The sequence below is a fragment of the Trifolium pratense genome, linkage group LG6 (assembly GCF_020283565.1).
Source record: "Trifolium pratense cultivar HEN17-A07 linkage group LG6, ARS_RC_1.1, whole genome shotgun sequence".
Taxonomy (NCBI): domain Eukaryota; kingdom Viridiplantae; phylum Streptophyta; class Magnoliopsida; order Fabales; family Fabaceae; genus Trifolium; species Trifolium pratense.
The window spans coordinates 23,667,954-23,692,178 of record NC_060064.1 but is presented as its reverse complement, the minus strand read 5'-3'; the positions used below and the strand labels follow the sequence as shown (position 1 = coordinate 23,692,178).

Sequence of the window (24,225 nt, the reverse complement as noted above, 5' to 3'; positions counted from 1 at the left end):
ATAGAAATGGCTGATTGATCATTTCAAGCCAATATTTACATTAGTTGAATTTTTATATTGAATTACTTATAAAACAAGTTAATATGTACGAAAAATGTATAGGAAAATTAACGTTCATTCACTACTAGAAAAAGTTCAAATACCGACGGAATTTAGAGACGGAATTTAATTCTTCTCTATTAGAGACAAAATTAGAGACCAAAAAAACAATCAGAGACGGAAAATAAAATATGTGTATTAGTGACAGATGTTAGAGACGAAATATTCTGTCTCTAAATGATTTGGTCTCTAAATCTGTCTCTACTTGATTATTTTTTTAATTATAAATAGAAAGCAATAGTTGGAGACAGATTTTAGAGACAAACTTTAGCCGTATCTAATATTTTTCGTCTCTGTATTTGTCTCTAATTGGTCAACTTGTTTTAAAATAGTCAAATTTTTGTTAGAGACAGAAAATATTTGTCTCCATGTATTGTTGTCTCTATTAAATTAATACAATATTATTTCATTTTGCATCAATTTTTTGCCCGCCTAGACATTAGAATTTTAAGATAATTTTGCTTCATTATCCACCCAAACTAATTATATTATTTCATTAGACAGAATTCTTTTTTTTTGTTAACCCTAAGTCACTTTTTGCCCACTTCACACCAGTCCACCGGTTCCTCTCGTTTTCACCCTTCACACCACTACTCCGTCACGGCCATTATGTAAGTTATCGCTCACTAATCCTCACTTTCAAGGTGTTTGTCTTGCAAAAATTAAAATAAAAAATACAACTTAGCATCTGTCTTGTTAAACTCAAATATTTTATTTTTCCTCTATCTCAACCCAAATTATAAACGAAAAAAATAAAAATCACATTTATTAAGAAAAATTAAAACATGATAATTTGAAGTATATTTTATTTTATTTTTTTGAAATAATTTTATAGGAAGACATAAAACTAATTTTAATTGACTATTGTTTGATGGAAAAAACGAAAAGAGATAAAATTAAATGCAATTTTCCACTCTCAAAACAAAGAAACCCTTTATTATCCCTTATTATTTTTCCATTATATCCTTTGTATTCCCTCTCAATCAAGCAAGTGAAATGTTGAAAACAAAGGGATAATAACAATAATAATAATAATAATAATAATAATAATAATAATAATAATAATAATAATAATAATAAAGGGATAATTTGAAACAAAGAAAAACTCTTAAAGGAGGGAAACCAAATTTTCATTCCCTCTGTTATTTCCCTCAAATATTTTCCCCTTTTTATTTCAGTTTCAGTCAAAAACAAAAAATAATCAAACTTCTATCTCTCGCAGCCCCATACCTATCATCGCCGCCGTAGATACTCTTCATCGTAGGTTTCACTACTCTCTCTCTTCCTCTTTCGCTCTTTCTATCTCTCTCTACATCTCTCTCTCTCTTTGTGTATGCGTGTTTGTCACAATTTGGATGTGGATTCTTCAACTGTTAATTGATTTTGTCTTCAATTTCTGGGTTTATGTTAATTTGTTGATATTTTGATTACTATGATTTAGGATTTTGAGTTTATGTGTTCAATTTATGTATTCTTCATTTTAGGGTTTGATTCATTGGTTCTTTTTGGGGTTTGATTCATGGGTTCTTTTTTGTTAATCTTTTTAGTTAGGTTTTTGAGTTCAATTGAATTTAGTACCACCATACAGAACACATGAACCTCAACTCTCCCTCCCCCATTACATATTAAACATCACTTGTGATATGAGATGTTGTCTTCAATTTCTCTGAAATTGTTGTTTTATTTTAAGAGTCAAGACTAAGATATTTGCTAATCTAAAAATGCAGAATGTAAATTTTTTATACTTGAACTGTTAAGTAAAATTTAGGTCTCAGTTTGACTAGTTTTTTTGTGCTTTCTCTTTACTATGTCATAATTAAAATGCTTTTTGGTTGTTATATTTCTATATTAGGTTGTGCTGTTGAGATTAGATTAAGTGCCACATGTATGGGGATAAAGATAAACCATGTTCATATTTTGTTAAAAGTTCTCTTAAATGCAAAATAAAATAAATTTATCCCAAAAATACGAGAATTATATAGATTCAATTTGATAGAAAATAGATAGTTTTAAGTTAATGCTTTCGAAAACATGTATTCAATCATGTGTTTTGTTTTTAGTTTGGAATGTTTCAGGTACAAGGAGACGACACCAATATATGCTAATATCATTGTTAGCCTGTTCATGTGTCTCAACTTTTGTATCTTCTCTTCTATTTTTGAGCAGGTTATCTGAAGAGCCTAAGGTTAAGTTAATGTCTGAGCCTCAAAAGCTACCAATAGACAAGTAATTGGTAACTTATTGCAAGAGTGATTGTTTATACTTCGGTTACCATGTCATTCAAATTAGTTTTAAAATTTTAATTTCGGCTTTGGCTCAACAGTCAACATGTATATGATTTTGTTGTTGTGCTTGATATTCCATTTGATTTTAGTAGAGCAAATGTAATTGAGTCTTAGCAATGATGTGTTATTATGGTTGTGTTCAATTGAATTTTAATGAATCACATTTAGCCTTTTCTTATTATGTTAATAGTGTTTCCCTTCTGATGACTTTCTATAAAGTCTAAGTGTGTGGAGATTGTCCATTTCTTGTTTCATACTTTCCTGATCCTTTAGCATCAACCTCAGGAGCAGATGGCAGCTTGTCGATATCTAGATCTAGTGTTGATCATGAAATCAATTTGAGGATTTATTTGTAGATGGATGCTGTTGTAAATTCAACCAATGAGGTGTGAACTATCCTTCTTTCTTTTTTTTCATTAGTTTGTTAAGTTAAATTTTCCTTCATTGATTGTTAGGTAGGAGTAGGAATGTAGAAAAGAGAAATGGGAAATTGATAGAAACAAACAATTATAACGATCAATTTTATTGAAGGATTTAGAATTCTCCGCCTATAGCTTTCCATAAAACAGAGCCCTTGCTCAAATCGCTAACATGATTTAAACATTCTTATTTACATAGGTAAATAGGCAATCTTCTCTGATTAACTAACTGCTATATAACTAATTGGTCTAACTAGTAACTTCCCTAAATACTTTTGCATCTTAGCTTTATAATTTACAAGAACATGTAGGGCACTAGTCTTAGAGTAAACACTACAAAGGACAAGCATAAAAAAAGTTACTTACATGTCATTGAGGATAAACTGTTATGCCTTAGAAAAATAGAATTGTATTTTGGTATTTTCAATAGGTTCCATCTATTTTCATTTGGTGTTTACTTATTTATTTATATACTGAAGTTTTTCTATTGCAAAAAACTAAGGTATGTTCTCAAATTTAATCTCTTATTCTTTTAATCTTTTACGATTTTACTTTGAATTCCCCAATTTAGAATTCACATTAAGATTTTTTTTTTTTGCTTTGTGACCAGGTTTAGCATTTGAATGAGGGATTATATTTTTCAAATGGAGGACAAGGAACTTGATTTCTTGCCGCTGGGTTTGTGTTCATCTTCTCGCCGCTAGGTTTGTGTTCATCTTCCTCTCACCATTGGGTTTGCATTCATAGCTCTCGTCAATGGGTTTACATTCAGTTTCCTTCACTAGTGATTATATTCAGGCCATGTCAGGTGCATTGCTTGTTTGTTTACCATTGAATTTCAAATCAACATTAGTTTATCATCACCTACAATGTTTAAGGTTTCATTATGTTGTTATTTATTATTACAGAAGGCTTAAATAGTTAAGGGTTAGAGAGAAGGGAACCAAAGTATTTTGAAGGTTGATTAATAGAGGAAGACAAGAAGCAAGGATCTAGGAGTTCATTATAATTCTTGTGTTATTTCATATATCTATGTTTTTTCTATAAATGTATAAAATTGATCTTCTCTAGGGGAAAGTTACTTATTTTGTTGTGAAGTTAATGAAGAGTGTGTGTGTGTTGTGTTTACCTGTCAAACTGAATGTGGCCTTATATCGCGCAGGTTTACCTTTGTAGAACCCATTCATCCGAAGATTGTAGGAAACCTGTAAGATGCTCAAGCTTTTGCTCGTAATCAAGCCAAAAAGGGAACTGGTGAGAGTTGAAACATGAATTTTAGCATTCATTGGACACTGTTAAGTGACTGTTGTTTGTGGTCTATTAATTGATTATTATATATGTGGAGTATCATTTGTTTGGGAATGATACGGATGAATCGCTTTTGGGGTCAAATTTTAGTGACTTATATCTTGATGTAAACTGAATTTTCTTGCTTTGTTTGTTATGATGGTGATATCTTTGTGTTTTTGGTTTGTTACTTGATTATTGATGTTTGTACATATGGTTGGTTATAATTATTTGCTTCATAAGACTAGTAAGTTATTAGTTATTTTATATGCATTATAAGTGATTTGAAACTCACCTGATTATTTTATATGCCTATTCCAATTCCAATGTAATTTGCTTTACTAATTAGTTACTCTGTCTTTTGAAAATACACAGTTCGATTCAACATGGTGTTGCTACCTCTAATCCGCTGCTGCGATTAATTCTGTGCTAAAGAGATGGATGCTAATGAAAATAATGTGATGGGCGGTGAAGTTTAGCTTTAGTTACTTTCCTTCCGTTATGTAGTTTTTTCAAAACAATTATATGTATTTGATATTACTATCTAAGTGCTATAGTGTTGCAGTTGATACTTTGTAAGAATGACATAAATTTTTATGTTAATGTTGTAAATTTGGTGTCAATTGAAGTTTAATTTCCATACACAATTATATAAATTACATATAGTAAATAAAAATTAATATTTGAAAAATTGTATAACCATTTAATTGCTAAATAGACAAAAATAAATAACTTATTAGAGACGGAAAATGTGTTTTGTCTCTGTGGAGACGGAATTCTATGTTTAGAGACGGAATTTCAGAGACAGAATTATTTGAATTTAGAGACGGATAAATCTATCTCCAATAGAGACGGATTTATTGTTTTATGAATTCAACATATAGAGACGGATTTTTATTTTTTAGTGACAGATAAATTCTGTCTCCAATCAGAGACGGAATATAAAATCCGTCTCCAATAGTTTAGAGACGAGGAAATTAACGACAGAATTAAATCCGTCTCCAATTCTGTCTCTAACATGCTTAGTCACAGAATTTTTGCATTTTAGAGACAGATTTCGCCCGTCGGTATTTAAGATTTTTCTAGTAGTGATTTTGCACTTATCAAAGCCATCATGAGATAATAGATTGAGTTTTCAAATGTATTCATGTAGACCTTCACAGATAAGTTGTTGTAGTCATTTACTTTGAAAGCATGTGATCAACACATAAACTACTTAAACATATTGTTGTTGGATTGGGTTCTAGGATTGGTTGCCAATGTTTCCTAATCTGAGAAATCAATGACAAATTAAAAAGTGAATTATGATGTCCAACAATAAATTTTATTATATAAGTGATTATATTGAGTGCGCCAAAGGAACAGATATGACACATCAATATAATTAAGAGACATGCATATAATATTAATTCAAATTTTTGAAAGGTTTTCTTGCAATTTCATATATGCTAAAAAGTATAAACTATTCATTGACGTACATAGATCATGGAACCTTTTTAATATAAAGTGATCAAATATTTTTCAATTTATAACATGCAGAGGAAATAAAATATGACTGAAATTATTAAGTTTATTTATCTTATTATGATCATATTTATTTTCCTATTTCTTGTTGTAATTGAAAGTTTAAGTAAGCACTTTTTCGCATGATTCCGAAATTTTAATCATAATCATGGCCTTAAACACATGCAATATTTGATCACTTTACGTGACATTATTAATTTTTCTTTTGAATCACAGCAATTCCGGAATGCTATGATGATGAAGATTGTCCACATATGTGTCTCTATCCTAGAAATAGAACATGCATTTGGTATTATTGTACTTGCATTTAACAGTTAAGTAGAAAATTAATTCTATATGAATATCGTTATGTTATTGTTCTTAATTTCTTATCATTATTTGCATTCTTCGTATCTTATCTTATTTTTTTATTTTTTTTACCTTTCAATTTCTTTGGCAGGTACAAAAGCATATTACTTACAAGTTACATTGCTGCCTTAATGATGAGGAACTAAAATGATATTTAGTATATAATAAGATTTTAGAAGAATTTTTTATTTAATAATTTGTATTTTTTAAAAAATGAATTTAATTTGTATTTAATTTGATTGTAATGGATTTAGCTATTTTAATCAAGTGGTGCTCAATAAAAGCTGACAGAATTGGCTTTATGGCCTATTTTATAAATAAAGTCTTTATAATTAAATTACTCTTGTAAGACACTAATTTTTTAAATTTGAAATAATATAGAAATTGTTCTTTTATGAGAATTTAAGCGTGAGAAACCAACTATGTCTCTTGTTGGCGCAGCATAGGCGTGACACAAGTTTGCAGGTGATAGGCGCGAAATAAGTACAACGCTCTATCACTTCAATAGACGCAACATGGGAGCAGAACAGAGGAATCTTGCACAAAAAGAAATACTTAGAAAACTAAGATATGAAAGGAAGAAGATAATAGATAGAGTATTTGTTGCAATCAAATTTTCATTAGTTGTGAAATAAGAGTGATTAGAACATCTATTTATAACATTGCTTGTTATCCAAGTAAATGACACAAGCTAAGTCTCTAACTTACTCAAAATGACTTGGTAATGGATTATACAACAACATATAACTCCCTAATCCATAATGTTAATCATACTATGCCAATAATTTTTCTTTTATAGGACTTCAAAACTGTCAAGTTTTATGGCCTTGGTAAAACCATCAGCAAGTTGAGCTTGAGTAGGACAATATAGTTTTTTTGATACATCGGGTACAATATAGTTCATGCATCTATAGATACGACTCAATATATATAGTACTGCGATATATATCTTCCACCACCCTTGTTTTATTTTAAATTGAAATTTGAAAAGTGTTTAACGAGGTTTTGAGAAATTGTGGGAACTGTGGGAAGCCCCAAAGATGCACCATTTTCAAGGTAAGAAATTTTTTCCTCCCATCTCTATATTTAATCCTTCGCCTTAACATATCTATCTGAACTGACAATTTTGTCCTCCTACATAAACTAAAACTATTAGTTTTTTCACATTTCACCAAAATTTGTTCCAGTTTGATTGAGAAAAAAAGAGAGAGTAAATGGTTCGGAAGATAAATTGGGAGTGTTTCGATTTTGCTATGGGAACGATGATTGTTCTTATAATTGAGAGTTGAGTCTAACTCAACCCTACAAAATTAATTTATTATAAGGTAAGAATTACCTCTACTTTATAAACATATAGTCAGGCAACATGAAACCAATGTGAGACTTATTAACACACTCTCTCACGCCCAACACTATTGGGCTTGTGCGCAAATATACATTGATGGATGAGCCGATTAGAAACCTGATAAATGGCGGGCCAACATATCATGGAAGACGTTCTGATACCATCTTAGAATTGAGAGTTGTGTCTAACTAAACCCTACAAAGTCGGCTTGTAATTAAGGTGAGGATTGCTCTACTTTATTACTCCCTCCGTACCACAATATACGTCACTTTGACACTTTTACGCATATTAATAAATGTAATTATTGTTGCATGGTAAAGAGATATTTTGAGTTAATTTACAAAATTATCCTTCATTAATTGTATGGGAGAGATAAATTGAAGAATTGAAAGAAGAGATAATAATAAAAAAGTAAGGGTATAATAGGAAAAATAGCATTCAATGATTTATTGGTATTGTAAAACGACATATAATTTGGTACAAATTTTTTCTTCAAAGTGACATATATTGTGGTACGGAGGGAATAACATATATTCAGGCCATCTAAAAATCGATGTGAGACTTCTTAACAATTAAATATATTCTGGTTTGAATGTTGTTATGGAGCAACATTCAAAGTATTTCGATTTTGCGTGTTTTTTTGTAGAGTCACACATTAGAGGACGAGATGGTAGGATTGTACGACCGTATGGACGTGAAGACTTCGTTCAGTGTCAGGCAGTGGAGCAGCCTATGCAGGAGGCTGATGAGTAGTCTATGCAGCAGGTGCTACAACAGCCGCCGATACAAGATTATTGAGATGGAGAACCGTTTGATAGGAGTCTTCTCACGCGATATAAGGACCACGTTTCCCGTTATATGTGGTTTGGTCAAGTAGCTGATTAACTTTTTATTCTTTTTAGGCCCCCTCGTCAAGGAAAAATCTCTTTAGGCCCCCCAATATACTTTAAAGGCCAATTCTAACATGGAAGACTTTATCAAATCTTCCATGGTGCACAAGTTGCTCATATTATTATAACGAATACGAATTTTATAAAATCGATTGTTGGATTGAAAATCGTTTGATATGTTATTGAGACCCATCAAAATTAACGCACTACAAGAAAAATGAGTTTTAGCTTCAAATTTTTTAGCGTCCGCCACGACACGGACACTACTAGCGTCTCAGTTGAGTCTACTTGACAGACGATACTGTATTTTTATTTTTTTAATTTAATATTTAAAGTTAGCGTCTGCTTTTGAAAACGCTATGGAGACTCTAAGAAAAAATAAATAACTAATTTTTTTTTATTAGGTCATTGAGTCTGCTGAGGCGGACTCTAATGATAATTAAATTAAATAAAAAAAAACTTTTTGATAAGCGCAAATTTTTTTTACAAATTTTCAGTTTCACACTTTTATTTCAGTTTCCCACTTTTATTTCACAAATATTATCAGTTAATTATATTTTCTTTCCTAATCCTAAATATATGAAGTAAAAAAAAATAAAAAATCCAAGACAGAACACAATAATGGAAACTGAGAACGAGAAGAAGCTCAAACTCCGCCGTTCCTAATCCTCTGTTGTCTCTCGTCAAGCTCGCAACTCAAGCTCCCACTTCAATCTCTCGTTCAATCTCTCCTTCAATCTCTCGTTTCCGTCGAAGAAGCTCGCAACTCTCTTCAATCTCTTGTCGCGCATCTCTCCTCTCCGTTGCCGTCGTTTTCACGATTCCAAGTAAGTAACTTCATCCCTTCACAAATTTCTGCACTTCATGTTCTTTATAGTTTGTTCCTTAATCTCTTGTTCTTTTAATTTTGAGTTTGTGCATGGTTGGATTCACTAGACAAAAGGGATTCTTTAAGACCTAAAATTGATTTTTGAGATGTTTTAGGGATTCACTAGCCAAAAGGGATTCTCACGGGATGATGTTGTTTGGGTTTCCAAGTGATTGAAGTTGTGCCTATATAAAGTTGTGTGTAAAAAATGTTATATAGCTTCTGAAGTAGGGCTGAGTTTTTCTAACACCTAAAATATCCAAGGTTTACATTTTTACTTGTAATACACTTGGATTTTGCAATCCCGCAATGGTTCCACCCAAATGAGTTCTGAACTGTTATTGAGTTGTTCAACACCTAAAACATGTAAAATTGCTTTAAGACCTAAAATTGTGAAGTAGCACCCAATTTGCGTAACTGTAACCGAACCAAATTGAATCGGTTTTACTGTTCACCAAACTGAACTGATTCTTTGGTTCTCTGCATCGGTTTTAAAACTTTTGAACCAAACTGTTTTAAACACAAAAATGGTTAGTTTAGTTTTGGTTCTGAACTAGTTTTCAACTTGTAAATTGTTTCTGAACTGACTTAAAAACTACTACCGCTACTCAACTAACAACAATGGTTGAATAGTCAGATTTGATGCATATATATAGACATGCAATGCAAAATCCATATACGAATAGATGTGATGATTAGACTACTGATTTTTTTGATTGATTTCCTATTTGATTGATAAAAACTAGTTTTTTTTGCATTAGAACAAAAACTGTATCTAATTACTCAAGAGCCAAGAATATACAGCTTATGTATTGTTAAATTGATAATAAGACCAAACCAAAAATTTATGGAAAGTTATGTTTTTCAATTAGTGATAAAAATAGTGATATATTCCTATTAGTGATATATGATGGAGTGGTTTCTAATAGTGATTATAATCGATTCTAACTTCAAGCTGCTCACTGTAACCATGTTTTGTTTCAAGCTGCTCACTATAACCATGTTTTTCAATTTCAATGAAATGTACACTACAAGAAAACTGCCTTGTTTCAAGCCTTGTAGCTTAAGCATTTATCATATAAGTTCTTATGTGATTCTTCAACTTATTTTTTCTTAATGGAAATGTGTTTCTTGATTTCTCTAGTCTAAAAAGAGCTACTCGGAAAGTGACAGTGTTACAAATGGCTACTAGAGCTGCTCGGAAAGGGACAATTTAAAATAGCAAGGATGATTCTTTGTTTTTTATGAAGGGGTTATCGGAAGGTCAGTATTAGTAAATCTTCCCTCTTTTTCTAACTGTCTATTATCTAAGCTTAATGTTAGAAGGTAAGAGTTCAAGGAACATGGTTTTGCTTTTTTGGTAGACCTTGATGTGCTTGAGGTTGAGGTAATTGAACCTTGTTTGTTTCAGGATAATTGGATTTGTTTTTTAATTATTGCAGAGTAGAAAGGGTGGTTTGTCAGCATGGGAGCAGGCAGGAGCTCAAGAGTGGTTAGAAGTAAGTGTTGTATTAGTATGTCCTCATTCACTGATGATGGGGACAAAGGTTTTTTAGTTATTGATCTTGATATGCTTTCATTTCAGTTTTAGTTTCTATATTGCTCTTTGGTTCCATCATAGTTGAAGCTTGAATCTAAGAGAATTTACTGTTGTCATTTCACCTATGTTCATTATTGTGCCTCAATGACTTGCAATTACATGATTTTCTTATTAGTTATGGATTGTAATGTATGAATGATAGTGGAGGTTCTATCTTTATTTCTGTTAGTCATTCCAAGAGACTCAAGTAATTTGTTTTGAATTATGAGTTGTGTATGATTTTGGAGTATTTCGAATGTTTGTATAGCAGCAAAAAAATGGTTTTTTAGAGCAGCAGAAAAAAACAATTTTTTTTTTTAAAAAGTAACAGTTCCAAGTCGGTTGTTTAGGATTAATTTCCTTTGAGGATTAAATAGATTTCTGCATCAGTACTCTATTCTATTCATTGCAACAAGTGTGAAAATTAGGATTAAATTGTGTTGTGTGACGCTTTGGTTGATTGTCTGATAGTTGTGATCTCTCGTGCTTTGTATTTTTAAATCATGTTTTACATCTCTATATCATGCTTGGAATGAACGTGTATAAAATAGCATGCTTACGATGTGGGTGATCCATAAATATATGTACATTGTGGCTGTTTCTTTTCATCTCTAACATGTTGGAGAAAGTACATGCTTGTTGCTTATAGAAATTGCTAAAGTCTATTAGTATTTGTGGCATTTCTTGAATCTACTATGTTTTTAATTGGTTCTTTCTTCCCTCACATTGAGCAAATAAAAGTCCTGATTGCTTGAGTCTAATTGGCATTTTGTTATATACACATGATTTTAACTTGTTCCAAAATGCATACTTGTTGTCGTCGTTTGCTTCTCCACTCTATGTGAGCCTTTCTCTCAAAAAGTTTATGACCTTAAGATTTTGTGGGATGTGTGCTATTGGATTTAATGTCTTGTATTAGTTATTGGCATAAATTTTGCAATTTTTTATCCCACTCAACTTGTGAGTGATTAGTTCTTCATCTACATATTCACACATTTAATTTTCTTTGAATTTGGACGACTTTTGATGTGCTTATCAGTTGCCTTATCTTTAGCTAATTACACATATATGTATGTGCATATAATTATCTATCTCTATGACAAAAATACTTCAAAATCTGATTTGCATTTGTTTAGTTTTATCCCTAAGCTTCTCAATTGTATCTAATTGGTCCTTACTCTTTGAATTGCCTCATGATTAATTTAGCCACTAATTTGGTGCAATATGAGCTAACGATTTGAGTTATTCATGTTGGGTTTTTGAGATTGGCTAAAATTTTGCAAAAGCCAACCAGCCAGATGCTGGATCGCGATGCTGTAGCATCATCGTACAGCATCCTGATACTCTGTTTTCGTGCAGAATTTTTATTTCAAATCTGAGTCAAGATTTGCTTCAATTATATATTCTAGCACGTGCGCCTGGGCAAAACGAGCCTTGCTCAGCAAGCTTTATTGAAGTCGGTCAAAGGAAAGTTATTTAAAACAAAAATATAATTATATTATATTTTTGCGTTTTTTTTGTTTGGTACAACATGAATTATATTTCTGGAAATAATCTAGGGTTGGCCGCAATTCTCACAGCTGTACAAGTCTGAAGACCTAACTTGGACATCAAGACAATTGAAGACTATAAATATGTGAAGCCTCAAGCCTTTACAACTCATGTATTCTAAACCGTGTTTTTTACAAAGTGTGAGTTTTTAAGGTTTAGAGTTTGTGTCTTTTGTCAGCCTTTCTTGTGTCAATTTGATGCAAGTTTAGGACTGTGTTTTATTGTTAAATGTAAGCTACTCCTAAGCTTTGAAGCACGGAGTTAGTGTGTGTGATTCACTCATAAGCTTTTAAGCAAGAGTGTGGTCTAGTTTCTAGGAGAGTGTCTCCATCTTGATCGTTATTATTGACAGCAACATGGTACGTGTTGTTAGAGGGAATTTGGGACGGGGTCTCATTATCTAAGAGGTTCTTAGATAGGATTGCACGGGTAGTGTCTAGGTGATAAGTCAAGTACCGGGTGTTGGTCGAGGGCTTTGAACTAGAGCTATTATAGTGGATTCATTCCTGGATTGGTATCTCCCAGAGTAGGTGACGTTGCACTGAACTGGGTTAACAAACGATCTGTGTTATTTATTATTCTGCTATTTATCGCTTTATTTTATTCAGCGTTTGTGATGCTACACCACATGCTGTAGCATCATCTGTAGCATTGTGTCCACTGCGTGCCGGAATTTCAATTCATTTAGTGTTTTATATCTTATTGGGATCTTCACCAATCTTTCTTGTGTATAAATTTTCAGGTTGTCACTGAAGATTTGGAAGGATCTTCACCAAATAGGTTTTTTTGGTGTAGACTTTACTTTCAATTTGTTAGACATATATTTGATTTGTTTTTCTTAGTGTTATTGTTGTATAACATAATGGTTGCCAATCTCTTGAGATTCTAAAAATTTACACCAAATAAGTTTAGTTTGTTTGTTGGTTGAGATATTGTGTTTGTCACTTTGTATGTGTGGTTGGGAGAGAGTTTAATTAAAAATATATTTTTTTGTTAAATAAAATAAAATAGCGTCTGCCAAGCCGACTCTATTGGCTAATAAATAGCTTCAAAATAAAGCAGACGCTAGAAATAGCGTCCGCCAAACGGACTCTATTGGCAACAATTAATAGAACCAAACCATACCCATAGCGTCATACAAACGCCAAAGCTACTAGCGTCTGCCGTATACCTGTGATTGTAGCTTCAACATAGCATCTCCTCAGACGGACGCCAAATAGCGTCTACTGGACGCAACTGTCTAGCTTCAGGCGTTTAAGTGTCCGCCACGACCTGGACGCTAAGCAGACGCTAAATACCTTGTAGCGTCCGTTTTTTGTCATTTAGCGTCTAATTTTGGCCGACGCTCCAGAGCAGTTTTGTTGTAGTGACGGTTTATGAGTTTTTATTGTATACCGTTAATCTTGATTGGTCTCAATAACATATCAAACGATTTTCAATTTTTTTTAAAAAAATTATAAATGATCTATACGATATAAACTTTTAATCCAACGGTCGATTTTGTAAAATTCGTATTCGTTATAATAATATGGGCAGCTTGTGCACCATGGAAGACTTGATGAAGTCTTCCATGTTAGCCAAACCCTACTTTAAAACCCTCCAAATTCTTAAAGCATGTTGAGAAGCTTAAAGAGAATTTTTTGATATTAGTCACCTTTTGGCATCCTATTATCCACATGGTAAAACTATGATTACACAATTTGTTTCGCCGTTGTTGTGAGATTGAGGTTCACGGCGAAGAATTTCTCCATAATCATCGAGAACCTTCATAACCGAAAGAGGCTTGACGACCACACCATCGGGATCAAAAACAGTTTCGACAGCGACAGAAGTGGTTGTGCCGGAAAATAACCAAAACAGAGACTAGAATGACCGCTCTATGATAACAGAAACATCGTAGAACTTGATTGAGAAAACGACGATGTGATTAGAAACACTGATATCAACGTTGTGATTTAGTACTTGGCTCACCGGATTTTTCAAATCATCCATGACAAGATCCAACGTTTGATTCAATCCCTCTCTTTCTTCTCTCTTTAATTGAATGAATTGAATTGATTTGAATTGAATTTCTGCATAAAAATATTTAAATTTTTGAAAATTTCAGTTTATAGAAATCGAAATTTTGCAATATAGAAACAGAAATACAACTGATGTGTTTAGTTATAATAGTGAAGGTATTAGTGATAATTACCTTATGCTTCAGCCTTAACGGAAATCAACTACTTTTCATGGAGAGTGAGACTACTATTCAAAGAAGAAAAAAAATTAATATACCTTCTAACATGTCTATCACCTGTCTGGTAACTTCTTTTAAACCTAGGCAAACCTATGAAAAACTTTTAAAGAAATAATCAAAATGATGTATCTATATCCATATTAATTAATTAAGTAATCTTTAGTTTATGCTACGAAATTTGTTAAATTAACATTGTTTAATGCGTGACACGAAATGAAAATTGAGCTATGCTGCATACCAAGAATTTGTTATCAATAAAGTGTGGCATGGCATGCATCAATTTCTTGTACAATCATGATTCTCTGGATTGAAAGCGATTCTTCTCCTAATTAACTAAGTCGTCTCAACAGTGAGTTAACTAAGGATTATTAATGGCCCAATAGTGGGGCTAGGAAGCAAATATCATGGGCCTCAATTAATGCCTATATAGTAAGATGAGATCACATATAGTCCTATAAACCAGAGCTTCTTTTGATATCTTATGTACTTCTTGTGTGCCTTTCTTATTTTTATTTTTACCTTTTCGTTACTTAAAGAGCGGATGTTATAAAAGTGAGAAAAAACACTTCCTAATATGAACTTTTTAAGATTTTACAGGTTCGCTACTTAAATAGCTGGCGTTATAAAAATGAGAAATTTGTGAAAAAAAAAAAAACCCTAACATGAAATTTTCAAGATTTTACACTTTTGTTGCTTAAGTAAACAAACAAGAGTGTTTTGGTAATTTTACATGACGCATGAGAATTTTTATTTTTTGAACAAGAACGCGTAAGAAAATTGATAGGATATCAAAACAAATTCACCACATAAATTGGTTGCTAAAGACGATAGAGTGGATTGGTTCTCAATTCTCATCCATGAAAAGTTTGTTGTTGTGTCAATTGAATTTTATTGTATGTGGGGGCTATATGAGTAGTCACTTTGGTTGATAATTGATTAGGAGAATGTCCAAACTCCATGCACACGAGGGGTTTCCATGGTTGGATCCAACTGTTGCTTTTAATTAATATAGTTAGGTTGCATGTATCTATGCATAGAATCAAGAATTGTTGTCACATTATGTACATTTTTATTTTATATCAAAAGAAATATTAGAGATATATATATGTAAGATTGTCATGGTCCAAAAGGAAGATCATTCGAAAGTAGGGAAGGGTTCCTCTTCCAATCATGGCATACATTATTTGAGGGATTTAATTAATGGACCCTATATAGGTTACAATTTGGGATCACCACTAGTTTTATTTGACCTTTGTTTTGTAATATACTTGAAATTATTGCTTTGGAAAATATGAATATCAAATAATTTTCTTTGATAAACAAGTGTTCGCATAAAATTATTGATGATTGGGAACGAATCTTCTTGTGTATAATATTTTTAAGTGGAATCTCGATCACTCATTTATTTCTACTGCATGCGGTCAAAGTCTTTATGAGAGAATTGAAAGGTGAGGATATCGATTGAACATAAAATTTCACTTGCCGCGGCGAGGATTAGTTTTAATGAGACAACTTTTCTTCAACCAAATATATAAAAAGTAAGTGAGAAAAGTACTAATCTAGTAAATCTTCTAGCTAAAATAATTTTTCACTACGAAAGTGAAGTGATTTTTTTTTAAGCAAAAGAGAAATATATTTATTAAAATAATAAAAAATAAAAAGTTAAGAGATTTAAATTTCTTCAACTAAAGACAAAGTTGATGTTTTCTTTAATCTAATTTAAAATTCGTTTTCAATCATGAATATCAAACCAAACCATATCAATAGAACACAATTCATCCATGCAAGTATAATTAATTGCTAAAAATGCAAAATGCACCAAGAAGATTCTGATTAATATAAGATCTAATTTGAGTTGAATGGTCAAAGATTATGAATTTGCTGGATAAGGTAATGCCATCTTCATAGTTATAATATTGACCTTGATGGATCAACTACCTTAACTGGTCCTACTAAAATGATTGAAGAAACTAAATGGGATAAAATTAAGCTAAAGTTTAATGACGGCCCAAATTATGTTACCACATATATCGTAAGTTAGGAGTTGCAGTAAATGCAAATGGGGTCATTTTCCTTTGCATGAGTTGTGTGGATAGTGATGATATCTAAGAGTTTGTTACATCTCTTTGTTGTAGATTAACTCACAATAAATTTATTCATTGATCTTTCCATGATTGAAAGAATAATTCAAAGATCAATTGATATGCATTGGCTGCCGATGTGGTGGCGTTTGGATCTGATGCTGCCGGTGTGTGGTTGATATCGTGTGTGAGTGGTTTTCAGGATTCTTTTTGAGTCACTGTTGGTGTCCAAGTCTGTTGAGATTTGCAGGATTCTTTTTGAGTCTCTGTTGGTGTCAAAGTCTGTTGAGGTTTGCAGGTTTCTTGTGTATTTGGTTGACCTCTACTGCGTTGGTGTTGATTGTTTGGAGTTGGCTTGGGAGCTGAGACTTATCTGCCTAGGTTCTCATTCTACTGTTGTCTTATAAACTTTGCCTCACGAAGCCGTTTTATGGATTCAGATGCCTGATCACTTTTGATTCGAGATTGGGAGTTAGTATGTAGTAGCGACTTTATGGGTCAGGTAGTTGATGTTTTCTATGGTGGTCTGAAAGCTTAGGAGTGTCTTTCTAAGAATGAAATTAGAAGTGAACTTTTTATATATGGCGTCTTTGTGTTGTATCCCCTCTTTTACTTGGTGTTCCGCTTATATACGACATATTTGTTTTGTAGTCCCTCTTTTACCGGTTTTTGTTCATCTTGTGCAGAGACCTGATTTTTTATTAATAATATATTTGCCGTTCAAAAAAAATAATTATGGATCTGTTTGGCAAGCCAAAAAAGCTAGCTTTTAGCTTTTGTCTTATGGCTTATAAGCTAAAAGACCTGTTTGATAACAGTCTTTTCAGAAAGAGCTTTTAGCTTATTTTACTGACTTATAGCTTCTTTTTCAGAAGCTATTTCAAGTAGCTTCTGAGCTTTAGCTTCTAGCTTTTCATTTTTTCTTCATCTTTTACCCTTATTATCAAGGTTGTCAGAATCGAGTTTTTACCTCAACTCGTTTTGCCTCGATAAACTCGACACGTAAACTCGGATCGTAAAATCGTACGAGTTTACCAAAAATTAAAATAATATTAAAATTATTATGTACATGACATATATACTAGTATAATACTATAAAAAATTCAATATTTCAAAATATAAACTTAATTATAAAGGCAAAATATACCAAATCATCATATAAATAGCATTATGTCCATAAACTTAGTTTGTGATGTAAGGCTAAATTTTATTTATTCTCCAAGGTTGAATTTTGTGTTTTATCATCCACAAATACATTATACTTTTGCATTAATGTGTTTTTGTAATATTTATCTATTATGAAATCATGACACTCACTTATTTGATGGATAATAACTAATATAATATGTAGTTTTATTGTTCATTACATCTCTTTTTAAAATAAAAATAATAATATAGAAATTAGTTAGCTCGGCTCGTCGGACCACATAGCCAATTACCAATCGAGTCAGACTTAGTTTAGCAGCTCATAAGCAAACGAGCCAACCCATTAAAACCCTTTATAGTTGCTAGCCCACCGGACCAAGGTGGGCCTGACCGGGCCGGTCCACTTGATGGCTATAATTTTAACTATTAATTATATAAATTTGCTTTAAATTTAAAAATAAAAAGTAAAAAATTCTTACCATAATTAACAATGAAGACATCATTACCGTTCTATATATGTAATATAGGTCCAAAGAAGTATAAAAAAAAAATTATAGGTACAAAGACAAAGGGAAAGAAACATTGGTATAAAATCAAATTAGCAATAATCTATTAACTTTGTTCCATTCAGTTGGATCTTGGAATTTTGTGGTGGAATAAACTCTTCGCCATATTCGTGGAATGACGGTGTTATTATGGTTGCTTTTTGCCGGTCTTGGAATCAATATGCAATATGCAAACATATACTTTTGGGAAATAATAAGAATTTTGATGTACAGTTTTGTTTTAATATTATCACAAATCGTGAAATAATTGATAAAATCAAGATACTAAAAAGGTTTACGAATATAGTAAATTTAACTCAATTGATAAAGACATCATATTATATATATACAGATTCGTGTACAACTTCAAGTAATCCACTTATATATTCGGTGAAATTTTAGTCATTAAACTATCTTATTTTTCATCATTTTTTTTATTTTTTTTAATTATACTGCCCGGTATTGTTTTGTCCCGTATTTATATTTTGCAGATGAAACAGACACTAAATCCTAGTATTTGTTATGATCGTGTGTAACAAAGACCCCGATCTAAGTGTCATTACGCAAAATATGTGTGTGTGGCTTCACATGTTTTGTGTTGTTTTTAACGTTAAACCACTCGTTCTTTTACCATTTAGAAACTAGACACGTTTGACGCTAAATTATTTACTTACGAAAGTTTATACTCCATCCGTCCTTATTTATAAGAGTTAGTTTGACAAAACACGTGTTTTAAGAAAGTTGGTTTTAGTATTAAATTGGTTGACAAATTATATTAATTTTCCATATTTACCCTTAAGAATGATTTTCCTATAATTAATAGAGTACCCACTTTACAAAAAAGAATTAAATGCTATTCAAAAAAATATGTAAAGTAAATAAGGGTAATTTTGGAAATAAATAATCAATGTCATTGATAATTGCAAAAGAATTTTATAAAAAGGAACAAATTCTTTGTCAAATAGAGTATTACCGAAGCTTATTTACAACTATCTTAACATCCTATCAATTGGGAAAGTTTCATTCATACTTTAGTTGTACTTTGCTCGATTGAGCGTGTATTCAACTATCTAGATTTCGGCTTATCATAAATTCGGTTGTATGCCGTTTTTAGATTAGTCATAATATAAAATAGGGCAAACAGTTATTTTGGTCTTCGAATGTGTAACTCGTTGTCACATTAATCCTTGAATGTATTAAAATTGTAAACAAATCCACAAATGTTGTTTTTATTAGTCATTCTGGTCTTGAATATGTTTTTGTTCTTGATTGGGCCGGAAGCCCAAACGTTGAGGAGACTCTTCCCTTGGACCGCCGCACAAGCTCCAATTGCAGAGCAGCTCATGAAGATCCAACTCAGGTCAACGGTCACAATATCCAACCATATTATAACGGCCGACCATCAGAATGATGAGCATTAACTATTCATCATGGCTCTCCGGCCATTTTCCGACAATCATTGATAACATTAAACATGAAATCAATTGTCTTGGCTCAACACTGGAGGCTATATATACTCCTCTCACAGAGAGGAGTCAGTTACATTTATCTTACTCTGAAAACCTTTGATTCACGCTTTTACCGTTGAGCGTCGGAGCACCTGCAGGTACACAACTCCCCTCCCGTTTACCAAAACGTAAGAGGAGAACCACCGGTGAGGCCTTTTCTGGTCCAGGTACAATCAATTTTTAAGTAGTCAATTTAGCCCTCAAATATATTATTTGTTGGTCAATTTTGTTCAAAAAAACTAGCTACTATAAAATAAGATACTAGGGATGAATTTCCATTTCGATACACTCAATGTGACAGCAAGTTACATTTTCAATGACCGAAATGGTGGTTCCTCGATCTATAAAATATTAATCAACATACATATAATGATGGTTTAATTATTTTAGACATAATGAAAATGTCATGACACACAAGAATAGAGATGAAAAATTAGTGAAACAGCCAACATATATCATTGTTATAAGGAAGTGACACTTGTTGTGTCACGTGTGAGGCTGATTAAGTTCCACATTGTTTAGAAAAATAGAGGTTGAACATTTTATAAATAAGATGACTCACAAATCTAATGCCTTAAAGTTTTGGGTTAAAGTGTGGTGTCAAACTCACTTGTGTTGTTGTTCTTAGCTACCCGCTCGTGGCCCAACTGTGGTATCAAACTCGATGGTTCGACGAGGGTTTGATCGGCTCCTTGTATAGAAAGTTCCTCATGATAAAGTTGTCATAAACTTAATTTCTTAAGATTTTGGGTAATAGTGGGATGTCTAACTCATTTGTATTATTATTTTGAGTCAAATATAAATAATCATCTAGCTGTCCCCTCTTGAACCAAACTTACATGAAAGCAAATTTTAGCACTAGAAAAGTCTATGTCTCTATGATCATATCATAGTAGACAATCCATATGAATATATTTACTTCACTTGTCGTTTATAAGGCTTAATAATTACGAATTTTGGTCATTATTTTGTTTATATTTTTTTCGTTATATAGGAAAATGTTAGAAATCAATAATTCTATTATAGTTTTCAAAATCAAACTCACGACGTCGACCTCAATACCTCATACTTAAAACTCGTTCAACATCCTTTAACTCTAGTTTATTAAAAATTGCCTCTTTTGAGCTACTAAGATAACAAAACTGAAAAACATATTGTTGAATTATATTGATCTTTTGAGTCATTGGGAAAATACTAGAGTCACTTGAATTAAGAGAAAACAAAATATTGTACGTTAATGGCTAATTTGGAGTAGCAAAGTCTTTTCACTTGATTCCATATAATTAATAAAATTAGTTTTATTATTAAAAAAAAATATTAATTGTAGTAACAAAGTCTTTTGGGTCTATTGTAATAATATTTGTTTCATCAAATGAAATTAATTTAACCGTAAAAAATAAGACATTAAAATATTTTCTATTTTCACTTCTTAATATTTTTGTTCTCAATACTCTTAATAGAGAATTAGATATACAGAATCGGATGGTCCTATTGTGGTTTGATATATAATCTACCATAGATGATCTAAGCTCAAATTAATGTAAACTAAGCATAAATGAATCCCCTGATGTCACATTAATTTTTTTTTTGTATTTATAGATTTTACTTTTTGGTTACTTATGATGAATAATACTCCATTTAACCTTTTGAAAAGGGCAAATTACTTTGTCCTTAACTCAACTTGCATATGCTTTTTAGAGGTAGTTGCCTATGCTGAAAAAATGGAGGATCCTCCTACATTCCAAAAACATCAATTCAACTTCATAGCACTTTTAGATTATACCTAAAGATTCAAAGAAAAGGGTCCTCCAACTACATACCAAAGATCTCAAGTGTTTGTTAGTCGTCATTCTATAGATACCACCTCGCCAGATTTCATCTTACAAACTAATTTTATAAAATGAGAAAAAAAGAAAGAAAAAAAAATTGTAAGTCATGGATCCAGTACAATTTAAATTTTAAGATGATATTAAAATTTATCTAAGGTATGTTGGGTTATCCGTTATCGAGTCACTCAATCACATGCTATCAATTTTTTGCTATCGGATCACCCAATATTTATATTCACACACCAAACTCAACAGTATTAGACATGAGGGTGTGTTAAGAGTTTCAAGTTGGCTAAGAGATAGCTTGAATATATGTTTATATGTGGCGACAATCTTCACCTTACAAATTAAACTGATTTTGTAGGGTTGAGTTATGTTGAGAATTCTCATATCGGTTGCGAGATGACTTGAATATGTGTTTATAAGTGTGGGCAATCCTCACCATACAAGCCGGTTTTATAAGGATGAGTTAGGCCCAATTAACTCTCAATTTTAAGATGGTATCAGAGCCTCCTCCACATTCTGTTGAGTCGTCTTCTAGGCGCTGGACGCGAGGGAATGTTAAGAAGTCTCGCATTGGTTGCGAGATGACCTGAATATGTGTTTATAAGTGAGAGCAATTATCACCTTACAAGCCAATTTTGGAATGATGAGTTATACCCAACTCTCAATTCTAAGAAGTTGTGTTCAACTCAAAGTTTTAAGAGAAAAATAATAATTAATCAAGAAGAAAGAAAACAAATTTTTGGCCCAACTGATGAGAGTTTCCCTCTTAGTCACACTTCGTCCATTTGGTTGGAAGGAAGAAAAGTGGGAAGGAAGAAAATCACGGAAATCGATGAATGAACTTAAACTTAATCTTAGTCCAAATTTATTCTGATAAAGAATCAGGACTTCAGATTACTATTATAATAAATATAAGGTAACTGCATATGAATGAAAGGTAAACGAGTAACAAGCTGCGCTGCTATTCCTTTTTGAATGGCAAAATCAATTATCTTAAAAACAATATTCATAACTTTAGGGGACACAACATTTATTCTTTAATTTCCGCATTTTCCTTTCTTTTCTCACTTTCTTTTCCTTCCAACCAAAATGACTATTTTTGTTTCATCTTAAACACAAAAGAATATATATTAAGAGGTGCATATTAAATAAGATATGAACTAAAAATATGCTCTATTTAAACTGTTTTCATTTAATAAACCGGTTTTATAATAGAATAATTATGCTTAACCCAAATTGTAATACAAGAAAATTGGCTTTTGGCACTAAAATGGACATACGTCTACAATTTGGCATCGTTTTCTCCTCATAAATGAATTCTCACTTAGTACCATATGTTATGATTTAATATATGCATATTTTGGTGTGACACATTTTGTCGTTTTAAACATTACCATCCAATCCCTCACCTCCTAAATCAATAAATCTCAACCGTCTATGCTTAATTTCCATAACAAATCAATAACACCAAACATTAATTAACATCCACCTCTCATCCATCCCTATAAATAATCACCTTTCATGCAATTCAAAATCAGTGGTAACTCAACAAGTACCATTCTCTCTAGAAAAAAAAGTTCCATAAAAAAAAAAATGGACTCTATGGTTGAATTGCAAAACAAGTCCATAGTTGAAATTCTCTACAAAGCACTTTTGGGCCATGGAACAATGGAAATGGTAGCAAAATTGCTAGCAAGTGATCTTGAGTATTGGTTCCATGGTCCACCAAAATGTCAACACATGATGAAAGTGTTAACTGGTGAAACTGATCACAAAAAAGGGTTCAAATTTGAGCCAAGAAGTGTTACTTCAATTGGTGATTGTGTTATAACTGAAGGTTGGGAAGGACAAGCTTATTGGGTTCATGTTTGGACATTGAAAAATGGGTTAATTACACAATTTAGAGAGTATTTTAATACATGGCTTGTTGTGAGAGATTTGAGGCCATTAAAGTGGGAAGATCATAAGCAAGATAGTATGACATTGTGGAGGAGTCAGCCGCGCGATCTCTATCGTCGTTCGCTTCCTGGACTTGTGTTGGCTATTTAGACATAACATATATCATTGTTGTGTTTTATTTGGTTGTTATGTAATGTATTTTGTACAATGTTGTATCATGAATTTGGTCTTGTGGTTTAATTTAAATATCATTTTTCAACTTATTAGTAAGTTTTTGGTGGATATGGTTAATTATTGTATAAAATTATATTATCACCAAATTGGAAGGGAAAAGAATGAATAAAAGGTTAAGGAAAGATTTGAAAGAAGATAGATAAAAGCTTAAAGGAGTAATATGAATATTAGTGTACTTTATTGTTGTTAATCATTTTTCCAATTTTGCCTTTCACTTTTTGTAGAATGACTTTTGAAAAATGGATAATACAACCCCACTTACTGAATATATCTATTTTGGTCTAAAACAGAGTGAAGGTATATCTCTAAATCTCTTTTCCAATAAACAGTCTTAAATAGTCCCTTCTTACTAAACTAAAAGTATATAGATTTGTTTTGAGAGATGTCATTTCTAGAAAATCGATTTTGTTCAGATGCACCATTTCGGGCGAGTAAAAAATATGGTTTTCTCCAATACACCGGTATGGTTTGGGATGGAAAAAACTATATGTGTTTGTTGGCCGTCAAGAACAATGCATCTGAATAGAATCAATTTTCTATAAA

The 24,225-nt window shown here is 31.9% G+C and overlaps 1 protein-coding gene and 3 long non-coding RNA genes across 11 annotated transcripts; all 4 read left to right on the top strand.

The window, feature by feature from the left end:
* The first annotated feature begins 1,195 nt into the window (after positions 1-1,195).
* LOC123890607 lies at positions 1,196-4,713 on the top strand. 8 transcript variants are annotated; one of them, XR_006802892.1, is made up of 5 exons: positions 1,232-1,363; positions 2,266-2,770; positions 3,414-3,852; positions 3,966-4,057; positions 4,466-4,713. It is a non-coding gene; the product is annotated as an uncharacterized LOC123890607 (long non-coding RNA). The 8 variants fall into 8 exon arrangements; XR_006802889.1 differs by lacking the exon at positions 1,232-1,363 and having other exon boundaries at positions 1,371-2,770; positions 3,414-3,611; positions 3,712-3,852; XR_006802886.1 differs by having other exon boundaries at positions 1,196-2,770; positions 3,414-3,507.
* Positions 4,714-5,625: 912 nt separating this feature from the next.
* Positions 5,626-6,677, top strand: LOC123892556. Its single transcript, XR_006803209.1, has 3 exons — positions 5,626-5,720; positions 5,831-5,927; positions 6,054-6,677. It is a non-coding gene; the product is annotated as an uncharacterized LOC123892556 (long non-coding RNA).
* Positions 6,678-8,737: 2,060 nt separating this feature from the next.
* Positions 8,738-13,098, top strand: LOC123889892. The gene is made up of 4 exons (XR_006802666.1): positions 8,738-9,024; positions 10,210-10,328; positions 10,508-10,564; positions 12,938-13,098. It is a non-coding gene; the product is annotated as an uncharacterized LOC123889892 (long non-coding RNA).
* Positions 13,099-23,074: 9,976 nt separating this feature from the next.
* On the top strand, positions 23,075-23,816 carry LOC123889901 (senescence associated gene 20-like). The gene has a single exon (XM_045939412.1). The coding sequence runs from the start codon at positions 23,143-23,145 to the stop codon at positions 23,596-23,598; it is 456 nt and encodes a 151-aa protein (XP_045795368.1). The 5' UTR covers positions 23,075-23,142; the 3' UTR covers positions 23,599-23,816.
* Positions 23,817-24,225: the final 409 nt, after the last annotated feature.